The sequence below is a fragment of the Strongylocentrotus purpuratus genome, unplaced genomic scaffold (genome assembly GCF_000002235.5).
Source record: "Strongylocentrotus purpuratus isolate Spur 01 unplaced genomic scaffold, Spur_5.0 spur5_scaffold_14, whole genome shotgun sequence".
Lineage (NCBI taxonomy): Eukaryota > Metazoa > Echinodermata > Echinoidea > Camarodonta > Strongylocentrotidae > Strongylocentrotus > Strongylocentrotus purpuratus.
In genome coordinates this window covers 2,739,338-2,759,663 of record NW_022145599.1, presented here as the reverse complement: position 1 = coordinate 2,759,663, position 20,326 = coordinate 2,739,338, and the positions used below count along the sequence as shown (strand labels likewise).

At 37.4% G+C, this 20,326-nt stretch overlaps 1 protein-coding gene across 1 annotated transcript; it reads right to left on the bottom strand.

Moving 5' to 3' along the window:
- Window positions 1-453: 453 nt before the first annotated feature.
- On the bottom strand, window positions 454-18,913 carry LOC575190 (E3 ubiquitin-protein ligase CHIP). The gene is made up of 7 exons (XM_775607.5): window positions 18,572-18,913; window positions 16,553-16,751; window positions 15,849-16,014; window positions 14,583-14,679; window positions 13,921-13,977; window positions 2,068-2,184; window positions 454-1,045 (listed from the first exon to the last, which is right to left on the bottom strand). Exons 1-7 carry the CDS (start codon window positions 18,671-18,673, stop codon window positions 920-922), a joined length of 864 nt encoding a protein of 287 aa, XP_780700.2. The 5' UTR covers window positions 18,674-18,913; the 3' UTR covers window positions 454-919.
- Window positions 18,914-20,326: the final 1,413 nt, after the last annotated feature.

Sequence of the window (20,326 nt, the reverse complement as noted above, 5' to 3'; positions counted from 1 at the left end):
TGACAGAGCACACATTGTTATTATGTGTTTCATTGGTACTGGTGTCAGGCTGTAGTTAAATGCCTTAAAGCGGGACTGCACTACTTGTAGCTACTTGCGCCCTCTATACAGCCAACAATGCCTAAGCGGTACCCGTTGATTCCCCACGGTCCCCTTTTTCTTATGTTAATTGAGAGCTGATTTGATGAGATAACCACCTGTCAGTGACCTTGCAGGAAAGTCTAATCCCTCTTGGCCAAACTAGTGCAGATAGGCTTCAACAGGATACACAACACAAAATGATCCTAGTATCATTAATGAGTTGGAGGGGTATACCAAATACCCAAACTTACTGAACAGGCATTAAGAATTGAATTATTTAATTGAACTGCCAGTCATCATGAATTTTGGATAAGCGTCTAGGCAAATCAGAGAGCAAAATAATGAAATTGAGTGATTAATATCTTTGTACTAAAAGTCTGTTTGGTGCTGCACACTGATGCACCTTTGCCTACTTTCAGCTGACATGGTTGCAATCATTGAGGAGCATTGTGCCGATACGTATTCCTAATATAGTACAAGCTTTAGGGCATTCTGTAGACTCCTCCACTTCATCTCGTGTTGGACAGCATCACAAATTGTCATGAAGTCCAGCTTCAATGTTCCAGTGTCAAAATCCATAGTTATTGTGCCTTCCCAGTCTATTGGACATTAGAGTACAATCGCAGAGGATCATCTTGCGTAGTCGATGGGTAAAAGTGACTCGGACTTCCCTCCATATATCTGCATATCACCTACATGGACCTTCATAGTAAACCCAGGTTGACTCTACAGGAACTCTACTCGTTCATTGTCTTATAAGAATCCATATAGGTGTGTCTTAGAACTCTTCCACCCATTCAGTCTTATAAGAATGCATCAGTGATCCATATAGGATGTCTTAGAACTCTTCCACCCATTCATTATCACACAGGAATGTATCAATGACATCCTTCATCGCCAGGTTGGGTATAAGCTGGTCTTGGGTCAGTTTAGAACGGGTCACTGGATCAAAATGACCCACTCTCTGTAAAGGGAGAATAGGAAATGATAGAGAGGGAAGAAGAGGGAGAGGAGAGAGAGAGAGAGAGAGAGAGAGAGAGAGAGAGAGAGAGAGAGCCACAAAATAAGCTCATTGTAATACAAAAGTTGATATGAAATTTAAAATGATATTTTTGTTTTTTCTGAGTATAAAACAATGACCACTGTATATTTGAAAAGAAATTAAAAAAAAAACACATTACCACACATACATGTATGGACCTTCATGAGCATAACCCTGTTATATACTTGTTACTCTACAGCACTTGGCAAATACAAAAAACATAATTGCGAAGACTTTCCAGAGATACAGTTAAGAATAATTTTAATAATTTATTGCCTGTAGAATTTATGTTCAGATTATATAAAAATGTGATTGTCATGTTAACCATTTCAAATGTGAATTACAAAGCCAATGAAACTGCTTTAGCTTATAATGTTAATGAAGTCTTTGTGATTACCGGTATGTAATAAGTATTGCTTTTGAATTCCTAATACATGCATTTTATTTCTTGTCAATCCAGACATTTGCATTTTTTTGCTATTCATTTGCCATTGTGGTTTGGTCCGAAATTCAATCAAACAAAGACAGTGCAGGATAATTTTGCCAGTAAAGCAGTAGCATTTCCATTCAACACATTAAGATTTTTCAGAACGGAAATACTCTGATTTATTTGAGAGAAAATTGCATGCAAATTTGCAATGTGCAAAGTTTTGCAGAGAATAACAGGAGGTCTTATCTATTCTTTCTGACATCAAGAATTTTTGTTTCAACATAGCTACCATACATGTAATAGCTAAAAACACAACATAAATCTTAATTGTGATGTTTTCCTGTGGGACAAGTTTCGACAAAAACTTTTACATAGATGCAACAATAAATAAATCACTTTGAATTTATGTGGATATAGTTATATTATCATGACATTACTTTGCAGTGAGAATATCTTTAAAAAAAAAATTGAAATGAAATCCATTTTAATCTTGGAAAATTTGAAGAATACCAACCTGTAGATGCTCCTCGATATCCTTTCGATCGTATGTGATACCGCTGGGGGTGATGACCGGGTCTCTCATCAATTCAAAACTAATCTTCCCACAAAGGTAATCTGGTACCTCACGTTTCTGTTTGGAAGAGATAGCAAATAAGAGACATTCCCTTTAAGTGTGATGCTACATCATTATCCATCAAGAAACTTAATATCAACCTTCAATTGTATGAGAAAATAGAAAGGAAGCATGGAGAACAAAAGGACACATCAGCGCAGGAAGCAATGATATGATACAAAATGTTATGGAAAAAAGAAATAAGCAAACAGATGGAACAATTTAATTGGGATTAAGAAACTGATTCCCTCAGGATAAAAACAGCATCAACCATTTAATATCTAGGTATTCCAGATAAAAACATAAGCCTTATATTAAGGATATATACCGACAATACCGGAATTCCTTGGGGCAAAGCATTTTCCTTTTCTACCATAACTTTTTATTTTAGTGGGCAAGAAAAGTGGATTGAGCGACAGGTAGAAAGAGAGAGAGAGAGAGAGAGAGAGAGTGAGCGAGAGAGAGAGCGAGAGAGAGAGAGAGGGAGAGAGAGAGAGAAACTGGAATACAGGAAGAAATGATAAACAAGTAAATGGGGGAATACTGAGAAACAAATGCCACTTTTCCCCCCTTTCATTTCATGATTTATGGAAAAAATGAAAACGATCTAAAAAGCAATAATGCATAGATCTAGAAAAAATACAAGGTGAGAGCAATCCCCCCATGATATGTTGCCGGTAAAATATCAAGGGAGTTGTTGCGACCTTTGAAGATTCATAATTTGGCTGGAATATAGCACAGCTATGTCATCTCCTCCAGGTTTAATGAGACATCAATGTTGTTTTGTTATCATTTCTCGTCACATTTTAAGAGCCCATCAAATCTCTTCATAAAAGCCATAAAAGCCATTACGAGGATTGCCTGTAGGAAACAGCCCACATAGACAGCTATTAAAGTGTTAAACAGTCGTTATGTCTTTCTCAGAACTGAATAATGATATAAGAATGAGCAGTTGCAGGTGAACTTGAGTGTCTGCTTCTATTCAACCACATGACATTTTCATCGTGAAAAGACAATAGTATTGCAATTGTGCTATCTATATCCTGCACATATATAAAGCCTATTAAAATCAACTTCTTCCTCTCCTCAAAAAACAATTAACATACACATGTATTTCTATGAAGGCTTTAAAATGTAACACATGTTGAAGATTATGAAGCCAGTAGAACATACATACAGGTGTATATTTTCTGGTCAATCTACATGGTCCAAATCCAATTTTATGATTTTCTACAATTAGCTTTGACAGCTACTAGAGAGCTCATCAAACATACACGTATTTGTTTATGGGGAGGTGTGCACATGTATTATAGACAGGGACACATCATCTTTGAGGACCCCCCCCCCCCCCCCCAAAAAAAAAAAAAAAAAAAAAAAAAGTTATCTAGATCTAGAGACTTATCTGCAATGTGTCCATTGTACCCATTAAGAGTTTGTTATATTAACTGAGCAAGTCAGTCATGACCCAAGACATGAAATTCAGATTGTCTCTCGTGCCTTTTCTATTTCCCTTTCTGATGTCTTTATTTATCTCCCTCTTTCTGTCAACATCTCTCATCCTATTTGCCTTTAACAAAAATCTCATGTATATGTACAATCAAAATGTACAAACATTGTTATTTTTCCTCTATCTTACTCTGCCACTACTTGTGTCCCTATCCCTTCCTACCCCTCCCCCTCCCCCCTCTATCTCTCTCTCTCTTATCTCTCTCTCCCCCTCTCTCTCTCTCTCTTATCTCTCTCTCCCCCTCTCCCTCTCTCTCTCTCTCTCTCTCTTCTCTCTCTCTCCCTCTCTCTTTCTCTCTCTCTTATCTCTCTCTCTCCCCCCTCTCCCCCTCTCTCTCTCTCTTATCTCTCTCTCCTCTCTCTCTCCCCCTCTCTCTCTCTTATCTCTCTCTCCCCTCTCTTTCTCTCTTATATCTCTCTCTCCCTCTCTCTATCTCTCTTATCTCTCTCTCCCCCCCTCTCTCTCTTATCTCTCTCCCCCTCTCTCTCTCTTATCTCTCTCTCCCCTCTCTCTCTCTCTCCCCCCTCTCTCTCTCTCTCTTATCTCTCTCCCCCCCTCTCTCTCTCTTTCTCTCTCCCCCTCTCTCTCTCTTATATCTCTCTCCCCCCCTCTCTCTCTTATCTCTCTCCCCCCTCTCTCTCTCTCTTATCTCTCTCTCCCCCCCCCCCTCTCTCTCTCTCTTATATCTCTCTCTCCCCCCCCCCTCTCTCTCTCTCTCTCTCTCTCTCTTATCTCTCTTATCTCTCTCCCCCTCTCTCTCTCTCTTATCTCTCTCTCCCCCTCTCTCTCTCTCTCTCTCTTATCTCTCTCTCTCCCCCTCTCTCTCTCTCTTATCTCTCTCTCCCCCTCTCTCTCTCTCTCTCTCTCTCTCTCTCTCTCTCCCCCTCTCTCTTCTCTCTCTCTCCCCCCTCTCTCTCTCTCTTATCTCCCTCTCACCCTCTCTCTCTCTCTCTTATCTCTCTCCCCCTCTCTCTTATCTCTCTCTCCCCCTCTCTCTTATCTCTCTCTCTCCCTCTCTCTTATCTCTCTCTCTCTCTCTTATATCTCTCTCCCCCCTCTCTCTCTCTCTTATCTCTCTCCCCCCCACTCTCTCTCTCTCTCTCTCTCTCATATCTCTCCCCCTCTCTCTCTCTCTCTTATCTCTCTCTCCCCCCTCTCTCTCTCATCTCTCTCTCCCCTTGTTGTCTCTCTCTCTCTCTCTCTCTCTTATCTCTCACTCCCCCCCTCTCTACCCCCTCTCTCTCTCTCTTATCTCTCTCTCCCCCTCTATCTCTCTCTCTCTTATCTCTCTCTCTCCCCCTCTCTCTTATCTCTCTCTCTCTCCCCTCTCTCTTATCTCTCTCTCTCTCCCCCCCCCCCCCCCTCTCTCTCTCTCTTATACCCTTTTTCTGCACTGATTTTCATCGGATGCATCCGGACGCATCCGATGAAACTGGCAGTTAGAAAGCAACAGAGGAGAAAAAGGCGATTAAATAGCCGGTGAAAAGAAGAGAAATAGGCGATTAAATTCTCCTGCTCAAGAGCAGGAGAAATTCTCATTCTATCGGTGTGACACCGATGAAACGTGCAGTTAGAAAACGTTCGGGAGAAAAAGGCGATTAAAACAGCGATTAAAATGGTCAAAGGTCGCAGTATACGCGCGCTTAATCGTAACCAGCTGTGTTTGTTGACTTATGGTTGAACATGCTGCATGCTAGCTAGATGGAGCGCGGGCTAAATAATTACGCAATAATTCTTCACTTCCGGCATGGGCTCGCCACAGCGAGAGAATTTCATCGGCAGTTAGAAAGCAACAGGGGAAAAACTGCGGTTTCACCTTTGTTTACATAAGGAAAATTCAATCGGTATTTTCATCGGTGTGACTCCGATAGAGTGCAGTTAGAAAAGGGTATAATATCTCTCTCCCCCCTCTCTCTCTCTTATCTCTCTCTCCCCCTCTCTCTCTCTCTCTCTCTCTCTCTCTCTCTCTCTCTCTCTCTCTCTCTCTTTCATTCTGCCTTGATTTCATTGCAAGTTTTGCTCTTTAAAAAGTGACTTGACAGAATGTCGCAGGACCTATCAATGAATTTTACATGTACATCAAACTTGTAACACAAAATAAAGTGAACATCAAATGAATCAATATGACGATCTTAATACACACATTACCACCACTGGCCGTTTGTAATACAACACAATATAAATTGAAACATGTGTATTCCCAATATATAAACAGATTTCATACTGAAAAACAAAGCATCAGGCTTGATGTCAATTTATTCTAAATTAATTGGAAGCATACAGATGTTCTTACTCTGAAATCAACCTTAATGATCCACAACAATGCAAGTTGTTAAATAGAGAGTAGGTGTATTGAAGCAAACAACTGAGCTTTCAAGACAAGAATTCAGAGAAAAAAACCTTTAGATAAGTATGTTTTCATACTCATTAGTAGATCAAATGGTGAAAACATATGTGTGCGAAAGAGAAGGGGAAGGTTAACATCACAATAACAAAGAGATAATAATAATACACGCGTATATAATAGGCATTTCTATTGTGCCATCTATCTACCGGTAGATGTTTTATCTATGACGTTCCTAAACTTAATAAACGTACCAGGATAATTCCAGCCCAACTGAATTTCACATGATTCTATAGATTATTATGAATAAGAACGACCTTGGAAAAGATATTCCCCTTTAGTATGGAAAAAAAGTCGCTTTATTCTAAGTTTGTGCTCATTTCATTGCTCCATTTGGCAAGGACACACACAAAATGTCAGATGTATTTAAAAACGGTGATGTTAATGTTATTTTAATATTAGTACTGGTTTAGATGACACACTTGATGATCTCTTGAAGACTTTTTCCCCATATTATAATCTTTTCTGTGAAAGGTCACTGTGGGGTTTATGGATCTTTATTACTCTTGCTGTAGATATAGAATAACCAGGCTGCGTCACAGCCTGGGGTAAGTACCTCTAAAGATGCGCACCATATGGAGATAGTATGCTTCCATTTGTTATTTCTTCCATAAAGCAGTCTTTGGTTTGCCACTTCATCTCATGATTAACGAACCTATCAAGTACTACCTCGCACCACCCCACCATGCAGCCCCACCCCCAAACACACAACTCATCATGATCACAAGACTGAGAGGGGATGATCCAACCACCAGGGTTAACAGCCCCCGCCCCCCTTTTTCCTCCCCTTCACACAAACAAAATTTATTTTAAACGTTTGGTATACCAGTTCATTATGAAACTTGTACAAATACGACATACACAAAACTGTATGATAGGAAATTCTAGTTTTGAAGTTATAGAAGAAAAACAGGTTTTAGCATTGTCCCACACATGAATTCAAAATAGAATCAAGTTCATTGCCTTTGTGACTGTTGTATAGAATAAATACCATATACATGTACTAGTAATTGGTCAGGTTTTATAGTTACCTTGCATTGCTAAGACTGGCCAGCTGGTATTTTTTTATACCTTAGCAATGCCATGCATAAAGCTGACCTCAGTCATACTAACTAATTGCTTTTAATAAAGAGAAGGTTAAGTTCTGGGAAAGACCAAAGTTACTTTGTGAGCTTTTTCATTCTGGGTACCGGTATGCTTAATAGTGTGGAAGAATATCATAGAAAAAAAACCTTTGAAAAGAATAGCTCCTCAAATACCCTCATATTTACAATATGACAGGCAACCGCTGGAGGTTATTCATCATAACCTCATGCCATATGTTTGTGTAATTCAATTCAAATTCAAATTCAATTCAATAATGCTCTATTTATGCAATCATATACATACACATACACTTTGACTAGTCTGGGCAAAATTCTAATCATTTTCATGATTCCAAAACCTCATATTATATTTTGGTAGATGATCAACCTTGTCCAAATTGCTTCTACAGTGTCTTTCACAATGAAATTGCATGACCAGAACCCAACGTTTTATTTAAACAAGGCTTAAAGTGACTCAGTAACATTACCTCAGATTCTGAAACAAAATGTTGGATTTAGCTCATGCTGCAATCATAATTAAAAAACCCTTTTATAGGTCAGTCAGGAATCCCATGACTTTTACAAGCCGATTGGCCGTCTGATTATCAAGATATTTATGATTGGAAATCGAAATTAAATTTTGCGTTTTTCTTTTTTGAGGCACTTCATGATCATATTTTTAGGGCTTCAATATTACACCATATCACAGACACTCATGACACGTAGGGCTATGCATCTCAGATTTAACATTGTTAAACGATGCCTTTAAACAAAGATGATTCTATTTTAACGTACTCTGGTCAAATTTTCAAAGAATTTTCTCTAGTATGAATGGCCCCTTAGCCATGAGATTCACCAGGTACTCGTGAAGATACTCCAACTCCTCATCTATATATTAGTTGAGGCTGAAGCAGCAGGTCGTAAAATCTAGGCTTCATCCCATGAATTGGAGTATTTACGAGCCTTCTCATTATTACCCTTGTAAGGAGGTGGGTGGGTAGAGAATGTGAAGGGGATGGCCTCTATAGGCCTGTCCTCACTAGCTCGACATTGCCAAATATCCCGCTATTTGAACTATACCGATCGCAAACTATCCAGCTAATTTGCGTCTTCATCAGCCCGAAGTTGCAATTAGCGGGATATTTGGTCGGGATTGTTATCCCAAGATATCTTGAGATAGTATGCAAAATATCCCACTATTTGGCAAAATATCCAGCTATTTGTACAGTGCGTCTTCACCAGACCGAACACTCGCACTATGCGCTAACGCTGAGCAAAATATCTTGAGCTAATTTCTCAAGGTCGAGTTTCTAGTTTCAAGGTCGAATCTCGAGCTGATGAAGACATGATTTGTTACTTCAGGATTATTTCCCAAATCAGAAATAGCGGGCTATTTGGCAATCTCGAGTTGATGAAGACGCGCCTTATCTGCTTAGAGACTGTCAACCAATCCAATGATTTATTATGCAGTCAGCATGCAATATATATATATATGGAGCAGCCTTCAATGCAGGAGGAATCCTTAAAGTTAGTGAACAAACTTTGATTTCAATTGATTCTGTGGAGATTTTCTCAACACCTGGATCACCCAATTTGATTTTAACGAGCGCGAGAGCTCTACTGAATCTATTGTGCATACCGGGTATTCAAATTGATTTGTCCAATCTATGACAGGTGAAGGGTGGTTTTATTACGGAGATAAAGAGTACCCATTTCTCCAATTCATAAATGACACAAACAGTTATAAACAACATCTTTCTTTAATATCATTTCTTCATGTAGCCCTACATGTCACTGGCAATGACTAGCAATAACATCTTCATATATGCAGCTATATAATAAACACAGGGGAAAAAGAGTAAGTTTTATGGATCACTGTCATTTTAAGAGACTCATTAAAATCGTTGAACAGAGGATTTTCATCACTATTTCAAAAATGCTGGTACTTACTCTGTATTACAAAACAATGGCCCAAATTCACAAAGCAAGGTTTGAGCTCAGACCAAGGTTTGAGCTCAAACCTCCTTTTGTTTCGCCAAACCTCCTTTTGTTCTTTACAAACCAGGTTTGTAAAAAACGCGTAAAACGCCTCATATGACGTACGAAAACCAAGGTTTGTCGACAAACCTCCTTTGAGAATTCGGGCCAATGTGTTTCTCATTACAAAATGATATTCTATTATTACTTTGCTAAAATGGTAATCATTAACTCAAATCCTTGAAGTAGGTGAACCCAGCAATTGCTATACTGTAGCTTTGTATCAACGTGGTGATATAAAACACACAAATGGCTTTCTTGAGAAGTGACCTTTGACCCCAACATATCATCAGACCTTGTTTCACAAAAACGAGTTATTAATATTTATTTAAAAAAAGTTCAATTAACTGTTATGAGATACTGAAATCACTGCATTTGATTCCATGTGAGCAAATTTGCTATAGAAATGTCTCATTGATATTTATAAGGTGAATCAAATGGGACCCAGTCTGGGCAATGTGAAGAGGGTGAATGTTTGATCATCTAATGGCTAATGTGAACAGTGCAGGAAACAGAAAATGTGAAATGTCTCCCTCTATGGGGATATAGGCATAACAAAAATATCTGCAAGTTACACTTACAGTGAATCGTTTCATCAGATTTGCCTTCTCCAACCTCACACCCCTGCCCCATAAAACAATCAACATATTATTAAAAATCTAAGTAGAAAATGAACCTAGCAAATTATACTTCAAACACCTTTAACAATATACATTGTATGAGATTACTTGCACTGCAGAGTAACCTGCTTTATAGGCAAAAAGCAATCACCTTTAACTATGTTACTCATCCAGATGGAGACAGCATCCTAAATTGAAATTTACACTTTTCAATACCTAACAATAATTTCTTTCACACCTAAATGCATTGATAAACAAAGCTTGTACAATGTATACATAATTTGAGTATCCAAGTCAGAGATTCTGCCTAAACCCTGCCGTACATGTATACACGTACATCAACGGAGTAAATGAAACCATATATTTTAATCAAGCAAGAACAGGAAGTGATATCCACTCCTTTCTTCTAATAAATCTGAAATCCGATACCAGGCTGACGGATACTCTTCAGTCTCTATTAAATCTCTCCCTCCTCCTCCTTCTCCTCTCTATCTCTCCGGACTCTTTCACCATAATTATTCTTTCCCTATACCTCACTTTAAATCTTTCTTTTTTTCTCTTTTCTTTTTCTCTTTCTCTTCTGCTCGTTCTTTACATGTATACCATCTGATCTCCCCCTTTCTTTCTCTAACACACACACACACACACACACCCACACACACAAAGACATACAATTTCATGATACAACCGTTTCTCTTCTTACCCCCCCCCCCCCCACCTCTCCTTGTCCTCACTTTCTCTGAGTTTGTACAAAGGCTAATTGGTCATGTTCATGGGGAGTGCCAGTGGGAATTGGAGATGAGTGCCTACCTATAACTGTTTTATTATGGTTCAGGTTTCATGTAGTACTAGTGTTCAGTACATGTACATGTATCATCATGATCTACTTGATTCTATACTTGAAATTGTCCTTAGTTTTCAGAATGCATTGCGTGTAGTATTTCGTTAACTTTGGTAGTTGGTATATTCTTACTTTTTAATATTGACCATTCCCTATGTTTTGTCGGACATTGCTTGCTACTTCCTTTGTAAATCTAGTTTATAAGTCATTAATTTCTTTAATTATGTAAGATTCTTTTGAATGTTTTGAAAAATTGATGTTAAGTGCTTAGAAACATTTGTAATGAATTAAACACTATAGTAATCCAATTTATTATCAATACATGGTGACCACAAGTCCAAATTCTGTCTGTTTTTATATATTTTAAATTCTTTGATAACCTTTGTTCTCCTCCCTTACTAGCATCCCACACAGCGCAATGTCTGTACTGATCGTGCGTCCAGGGTAAGAATGAAATGAGTGTATCTGTTTTAGCGTGTTTCATGTGTATTTTCTCAGCTGATTGGGCGCGTGACACAGAAATATTCCAGGCAGTGGACTAGGAGTGGACTAGGGGATCACGTACACATGTTTATCAAAGCTTATCTGTTGAGAGCTGGCAGGGTAATACAAGTAACTAGCTGACACGTGAGGTAATATCCTTCTCAAATGTTCTGTTGACTTGAAATTGCAGGACGTACTTGTACATGTAAACCCAATAGAAGATGAAATGAAAATATTCTTGATATAATCATAACACAACATGCACGAAAGAACAAAATAATTTTTCAATCCTCGGCTTCACCGATACCGGAGATTCTTAATTCTGTAACTTTTGGCAAACTATATGTAGAGACCACACTCTGATTTTTAAGTTTGAAACTAGCTTTTATTTAAAACATTGCTTTTAAATCTAACTCGCTTTACTACAGATTAAAAAGAAAGAGGAAACAAAAGAAAAAGAAACAGAAAAAGAGAAGAAAAAAAAAGCCTCTAAGAGATGACACTACCCCCCCCCCCCCAAAAAAAAAAAAAAATATATAAAATAAAATAAAATAAATAAATAAATAAATAAATAAAAATAAAAAAATAAAATAAAAATAAATAAATTAAAAAATAAAAAAAATAAAAAAATAAAAGAGAGTTGGACTCAGGAAATATGGAGAATAGTAAGTGCATTTTTATAAAGGCATTATGTTATTAAAGTAAGTCCACAGGATCTTCAGTGTTACACTCCACCAATACATGTCAGAACAATGCTAAATTGAAACTAGAAATGCAATCGTGTCACAACGATGTGCGTGCAATGACGCCGTGTTTCTACGTGTCGAACGAAAGAGCTTCTCTCGGACTATCCAGAGCAATTTGTACGAAGTCTTTAGCTTCTGTAATATTGGAGACAGGTAGGGCGAAAGAAAGGCCTCAATAGTGACCTTGATGGGATGGTAGTGACTATGCCTACGATGTTTGAAAGAAATTGGGATAGGGGAAACAACCTAGAAAGGGCTCGCAAGCACTGCGTGCAAAACCAAATGGGATTAGTTGCACGTTCGTCATTGCAAACAAGATCGTTCTAGGGGTCAAAAGCGTGAACCCGATTTGCCCCATAGACAATGCGTGTAATGCATGGGCGGAAAACGTAGAGGATCTGTATTATGACCGGAGTTAAATTGTTTTTTCTCTCTCTCTTTATGTCTCTTTATGGGCCGTATATGGTATCATTGGAAAGAGAATTTCATGGTCGTTATTGTAAACTACTCTCTTTTTTTCTATGATAATCCTATCGAAACATGTGATGTAAAATAGATTTAAAGGACAAAATGGCGTCTTAAATGGCCCCCTTGACCAATTTCAAGAATCCGGCCACGAGGTGCCCTGCGTATTGCATCTCGGAATGTCATTGCAAATTTTCAAGGAAAAAAAAGGATGTTTAGGGGGCGAAAAGTAGTCTGAAAAAAATGACGTCATGGCCGATAAGTGTTATAATCGGGCGGAATTCGTATAGTGACCCTTGTTCAAATGCGATTTACTCACAATTTTCTGTGTAAACATATACCATACTTGGTATCATTCGAAAGGGCACTTCATTGCGGTCAGTTTGACACCATTGTCATCTGCACGCAATGTACTGCACGTATTAAAGGCGCTATTACGTAATGCATAGTAAATTCATCATTTTTGGCGATAACTTTGCGCTGACATATTCGAATTTTACCAAACTTGGTAAACAGTTGTCACGTATATGGATACATATGTCTGCAAAGTTTCATTGATGTAGGTATAACGATCGCCATTTTAGAGCAAGTTGAAGTTATTTCTCAATTTTCTTGAAAATGGCTTATTTGGAGGGCAATTTTCTCAAATTTGGTCAGTGATAGGGTATATAATTTTGTATATGGCTGGAAAGGGCATATCTTCAAGTATCTAAATCCAAAAAAGGGTACGGGTTTGCCAAGCCATTATGGAGATACGGCCACAGACAGAAAGCCAATTCCCAGAACTTTAGAGGGCGCTATTTATGTTGTGCAAAGCCATTGGAGCGTGAAATTTGGCGTGGCTATGTGCAATTATGAGATAAAGATACTGTGAGATTTAAATACAAAACGGAATTTATATGAGAAAGTTATGGCAGTTTTAGATTATTTAGGGGTCCATTTTTCAAGAACTTGAGAGATTTTTGACGGAGTCGGTTTCAGATTTGAATTTTGAGTATGAAGATGGCATTTTGAAGGGCAGGTTATAAGTAGCAGATTAAAGAACATCTCTTAGACTATCTAGAGAAATTTGTTAGAAGTTTGTAGGATCTAGGATAGTGGAGATAGGAAGGAAGATAGAAAGGCCTTAAAATGGACCAGAAAAGGACAAAATGGCGCCTGGACGTTTACGCATGAGTGATTTCAGAAAACGAAAAAGTAGGTGACCTGGATGAGATGCTAGAGATGATGCCTACGGAATTTGAAAGGAAATGGACATGATGAAGGCACCTAACTAGGAATAACAAACACTATGTGCAAAACGAATGTGATTTTCGGACGATAAGGAAAACAAGGAAAAGGAGGAGGAGAATATTAATGGGGCAGAATGTGAACGAAAACAAGGCAATGACGAAGGTTCGTCATTGCAAATACATGTGTGTTTAATGTACAACTTCATGAAAGGCACAATCCTGAATGAGAGAGAGAGAGAGAGAGAGAGAGAGAGAGAGAGAGAGAGAGAAAGAGAGAGAAAAGAGAGGATGTGAAAGAAACGGGCACAAACAGGGTAAGAATAAAACAGCCTACCTGTCTCCTTTCATCTACTGTAGCCAGTAGTCTATTTAGTTCCTTTTGATGTCTTTCCTGAAAGATTAAAAAAGAGAGGAAATTTGCTGTAATGAATTAATGCAATGAACTAGAGAATATGCAAAGTTTATTTTGGGCAGGCAAATATTAATAGAATCATGGAATATGTATTATTTTGGCTTTATTATCTTTTATTTTCTTGAGATAGCAAAGAGCATGATTTAAATATGATATTAGGTAAGTTTCAAAAAATAATGCTCATGCTTCACTACTACATCAAATGACGGATTCGTGACATGTGTCCTAGATACCAATAGAAATACATTAAATTCTATGAAGCATTATAAAACAAAACAAAAACAATAAGATTATCTTGAAATACGACTGATTACATACATTCATACATTGTACATAAACAAAGTGGACCTGAGGGCTGAAATTTTGCAAAACATGGCTACAACAAATGTACAAAAAAAGTGTATCCATCATAAATAGGTATTAAGGACTGGTCCTACCAATGTGATAACAAGTACAATATATGTAACTTAACTTGTATTTAAAGGCACTACTGTGCTATGAACTAAACATCAGAAGTTGTTTAAAAATTGAGATAAAAACCACACACTATGAAACATAAAGACAAGTTTTACAGAAGAACTTACAAAGTCTTCTTCAATCTTCTTTGTAGCATCTGTATGTATGTCTTTGTCTTCTTCTCCATCTTTTTCACCTATTTTTTCTTTCAATGCATCAATTTTCCTGGCAAAATCAAAACACACATTCAAAATATACAAAATATGTCCGATTGAGGCAGAATGCAGAATGGCTAAAATAAAATAAATCATTTGCTCTTGAAGTAAACTAAATTTGATTACTGGGAATGAAAAAATAATGCCTCATATAACTGCTTACATGTATGTAGCTGGTGCCTATTAAAGCAAGGGAAGATGCCAATTTGCTTTCAAGAGGTATTTTTAAAACCTTCTACACCTGTACATTATATAATGATTCATTTATACCTAATATAAAACCCAACACAAAAGAGGGATCCCTCTCCTTACTTACAAAACTGGATGTGTCCATATTCTGAAAAATGTATGCTACATTTTTTGTTAGTAAAAAGTATGTTAAAGATAAAGACCAGTTCTGGTCATGCGATTGCATTGTGAAAGAAACGTTGTGGAATCGATCAGAAAAAGTTGATCATCTACCATATAAGTATTGGTGTGTACTGCAAGGTTCTGGAATCATCAAAATGATAAGAAATTAGGCCCAGTCTTGGTAAAGTTACAAGCACTGTACACAGAAAGATGTATATGGGACCACGCGACACTTGCGCGATATCTACCAGGTCCAAATAGATATAATAATTTACCCTTACCAAATATATCAATTAGTAGGCGGTTTCTCTGCAAAATTTGTATCATCACTTATTAGTCAAAACATATTCTTTCACATGATTGGTAATAAGAGCTTCCATTTCATTTTTTTGCAGTGTTTATCCACACAGCCACTTTGCAAACAAAATTACCCGTATGATTTGTCTTCATTTAGATTTGTTGACAAATGACAATATACTTGTACTAACATAAAAGACTACTAGTATTCAGAAGACCACCCCATATTGTCGTTATTGAACCATCAATACTTTCACTTATCATATACCGGTATTCATTCAAATGAATAAAGCAACAATCATATTATTACTGTTTAAAAATAATCAGAAAAATGCATACATGTATGTAGCAAACACTTGATGAATAAAAGAGTAATGTACTAAAACTGAAAGGAAGGGTAGATTACAAAAGAGAGAAACGAGAGAGAGGGAGAGAGAGAGAGAGAGAGAGAGAGAGAAAGAGAAAAGGGAGACATAGAGAGAGAGATTAAGAAGCAGAAAGGGATTATAAGACTATACTTTACAAACTTACCTTCGTTTTTCTTCCTCCATGAGTGTCATAAGATGTGTCTGTGTTTCAATCTCCTGTGTAATTCTCTTTTCTTCTAAAATGTTCCATCTCTTCTTCTTAGCTGACCTTAGTGCAGCAGCTATGTCATCCCCAAAATTCACTTTCTGTTCTCTGGCGAGATCATGTGCTATACAAGGAATATAATAGTAAGAGTTGGATGTATAAAGACACCTACAGTATCACCCTGAGTTCAATCTATGGGATAGCTTGGGAACAGTTTACTATTCTTCTCATTTGGCCTAAAGGTCAAAGTGGGTACTTGTAAAATATCAGTAATATTTTTAACTCAATCAGTATCATTTAAAAAAAAAGTTATCCATCATATCCTAATCTACTTAACTAACTTGCCAAAGTTAATCAGAATCATATATTCTGAATAATAAAAAACATTTAAAACATTAAAACTATAAATCCCAAATCACACTTCGAGCTTCACTTTGTTCGATTTATTCTACGATCAAACACTAAAAATATTGGATAATGTTCAGTTCTCTTTGGGCTTTAAATTCCACTTCAACCAATCATGATCTTGGCACATTTAGCCACTTGATTGGACCATCACAACTCTCTGTGAGAGTCTACAAATTTGTATTTATCTGTGAACTCTCCATAATATTTTGCATCATTAAAAGCATAATAAAAAAATGAATATAAAAGAAACAAACCTCTGCGGAAGCTTGTGATGGCTTCATCGTATCTCTCATCTTCTACTAGGGTATGTCCAAGGAAGAAATGTGCCTTGATGTGAGAAGGATCAAGCTCTAAAGCATGTCTACAATCCTCTGCACCGCAATCCCAATGTCTCAGCTTTATCTGACAAAGGGCTCGATTGGTAAAGAATTTGGGATCTGATGGGTTTTTGCTCTAGAAAAACAAATACATGATAAATACAAATAAAACGAAGGGAATGGATAGAGCCATCGGTACAAAGTAAACATATTTAATTTGAGGGTTACTTGTTTTCCTGAAGGTTAATTTTTGGGATTTTCATCAAACCAGGCAGGAGGTTCATGAAAATATCTTAGGCATTCCTGTGATGACTGCCGATGAGAGTGTATTCCTCCAAAGAGGCCTCATACCAATCAGTCATCTACTTGACCAAGAGAAACTACAGCTGCTGCTTGGCCAACTATTGGAACTCAACACTACTAGATTAGAGCGTCAGACTTTTATACATGCCCTCAGCATTTGCACTCCCTCAGTGAAAGCCTGAAAGTTATTCTGGCTGTGTACAAGCTTCCAACCATTGAGAACCTAATAACAGATCCCATTCCCTACATCTCCTGGAAACGCAGAGTTAACAACTCAATCTCTGCTGCAGCCGAGGAAGCTACACAGGAAGGAGCTGCCCCCAAGACGTTCCTCACATTCTGGCATGGAAAATTAATCAACCCAAAAGATCCACCATCAACAATAATTAGACAGGCACTGACCATTAGAGCACAGCTCCTCACATCTACATGTACATGTACCTACCTCACCCAAACCCGCATCACCAAAATTAAGAAAGCAACCAGCACTAAGTGTCCTTTATGAAATCTTGAGGAGGATACCTTCGTTCACATCATGGCTGCCTGTTCAGATACTGTCAACCTATTTGAAGACCTTACCCACAGAGTTAGCAGACTCCTGCGTAATGTCCTTGAATCTGTACCCAATACACCCCTGCTCAATACCCAGGACCCCTTTTTATCTGACTGGTGCCATTATCTTGCCATATGATCTATCCCTTCCCTGCACTCTCAATGATTCTATTTTGTAGATGGCACTTCATTGACTATATAAAATTCATGCCCATTACCTGCACTCCATACCCTCCAACTAAGGACTAGATCTAGTCTATGTCGTATATTTACATCACAGCCTACCCCTTCGACTGCGATGAACTCGGCGACCTCCGAAAAGTGAAGTGACAAAAATCACAAAACAGAGAGGTTCACAGTTCTGAGCATTCAATACATTTCACTGAAATACATGTAGGGTAGAGCGCCCAGTATTCGGTCACTTAAGGGGAAATCGCTAATATTTTGAATTCTTACCTCTTTTATTTGGCAATCTAGTCTATCCATCAAAAGAAAAGAAATTTATTCCACCAACGTTTAGTCACTAAAAATAAAAATATAGAATGATAATAAGCAAAATACTTCCGAAAGAAGACGGAGCATTTTTCTGCCCAGAATTCGGTCGTGCGATTTGTGCGTGGTATCTCCGTCGCCAAGGTCAGGAGTGAAGCGTATTTGCGCACTATTTTCACACAATTGCGCGATAAAGCACTGAATGTCAATGTGTTGACCGAATACTGGGCGCACTACCCTAGACTAATTCAGAAAAATATCTTAGACTAGTAAATTCTTATCGATGCACGTTAGAAAGAATAATTTAAAAATTCAAATCGTGACACGAGTCTAGACTGTCAAACTTGCCAATCAGCCACATCCTATTTATTGTGTGCATTTGTGTGTATTGACTATTCATGTGTGCAATTGCTGCCTATTAATATTATTACTAGCACGGTCGTTTTTATGAAGTGTAGACCTCCTAGGCCTAAAGGCCTACACAAATGTCTGCATGTGGGACAATGGTGAGTCTGATGTTGATTATTTGATCACCGATTACAATCGCGATTTTATGGATTATTTTCTTTATTACATCTATGCTTTAAAAAAAATGTATAATATACTCACTATGGCCTTGTTATAACAACCAATGGCTTCTTCATATTTACGTGATCCAAAAAAGCGATTGCCCTGTTCTTTCAGCTCCGTTGCATTCATTTTAATGTTCATTTCTGTCCGGTCTCCCTTCGTCTGCAACTAATGTTTTGTATTCGACGTCGACCTTAAAAATTTAATATAAACAAAGGTTTAGAAACACAAAACGTCATTCCATTTGAGAATTTTCAAAAGATGAAATATTCGCAATTTTAGGGACACAACTGGATGAATAAAGATAAATTCAGTCCGTAGTCAACGCAGAAGATTCTCGATGTTAACGGGCGCGGTATACAGGTTTACGTCATGCACGATAGTTTATTTACAATACAAAACGGGTTTTACCCAACCCAGACGTTCTGTATGTAGGCCTACTTGTCCGGCCGGACAGATCATGACTAGACAGGTATATCCTGAACGTTGTCAGTTGATTTAATATTTATCTTTGAAGAAACTAACTAGTTTGCACGCAATATTTCATAAATATTTGAAGACCTTGTTGAGCTATGCTTTATAATTGAGTTAATTTTTTCGAAAATATATCGTGTTGGTAGGCCTATTTAGTTTTTCAAAGAATCTTAAATCCAACTATCGTTTGTTATAAAAGTCCGTTTGGCAATTTTTGCAATACGATTCTTGCAAGCATGCATTTCATTTTTTCATTTATTTTTCTAATAAAAAGAGTAAATACCAATTCTCTGCATACTTTACAGGCCAGGGGCGGAGCGTCTTCCAAAGTGTGTGTGTGTGTGTGTGTGGGGGGGGGGGGGCATATCAACAAAATACTAAAGAGGCACCTACTATATAAGCGGAACCTCAGAGTGGAAATAACTTTTAGACAACTGGTGATCAATACATTATCAGGGATTATTTAAGAATTTTAATGTTACTCTCTTTACTAGAACTAACTTGGATGTTCTGGCCTCTTGGACTAATGGGCGAATATTTGCCCTCGTCAAGCCACTGATGGCAAGGATGTACGAGACCTTATCACTATAGTAACCGCTTCAAAGAGAGTTGTTGCTTCCTCAATATACACGTCCCTGTCAGTATGTCTTTTTTGGCCTAAATTTTGCCATTGTATTGTTTCATATATTTTTTTACCAACAGTTTTAGCTAAATTAATTAATTTCAAATTAATTATCTCTTCAACGGGTCTCCTCTTCATTACCAAATACTTATTTACTCATTATTTTTACATTGTGTTTTTTTTTTGTAACTTTCATTTTATTGTGTTTAATGTAACAGGCAAATAATTACCAAAAATACAAACCTTGTATTTTAAATATTCATTTGCGAGAAAAATTATAAAGATTTTAAGGGGATATAGCCACTCCTTTTTACCACTCATCTTGATTAATTTAACACTCCAAATTGGTACAGCTCATATTTTTTTCCTCCATTTCGTGACCTGGGTGTATACACGTTTTAGTTTTTTGTAACCTTTGTGATATCATTTTACTCCCCATGCACAATGCACAAATGATAATAATATCTTACAATACACATACAAATACACAAAATATACTATAATTGTATATTTTGTGTATTTTTATGTGTATTGTAAGATATTTGAAATGTAATTTGTTTGTTACAGCAGGGCTCCGTCGAAAAGCAGGCCTTGCGGCTTGAATGGGACCACGCCGCTTTTTTTTAAAGAAGACATGAATAAATAAGTAAATAAACTCAGGAGGAAGCCATTATGGTTATTATAATATCTCTTTCACT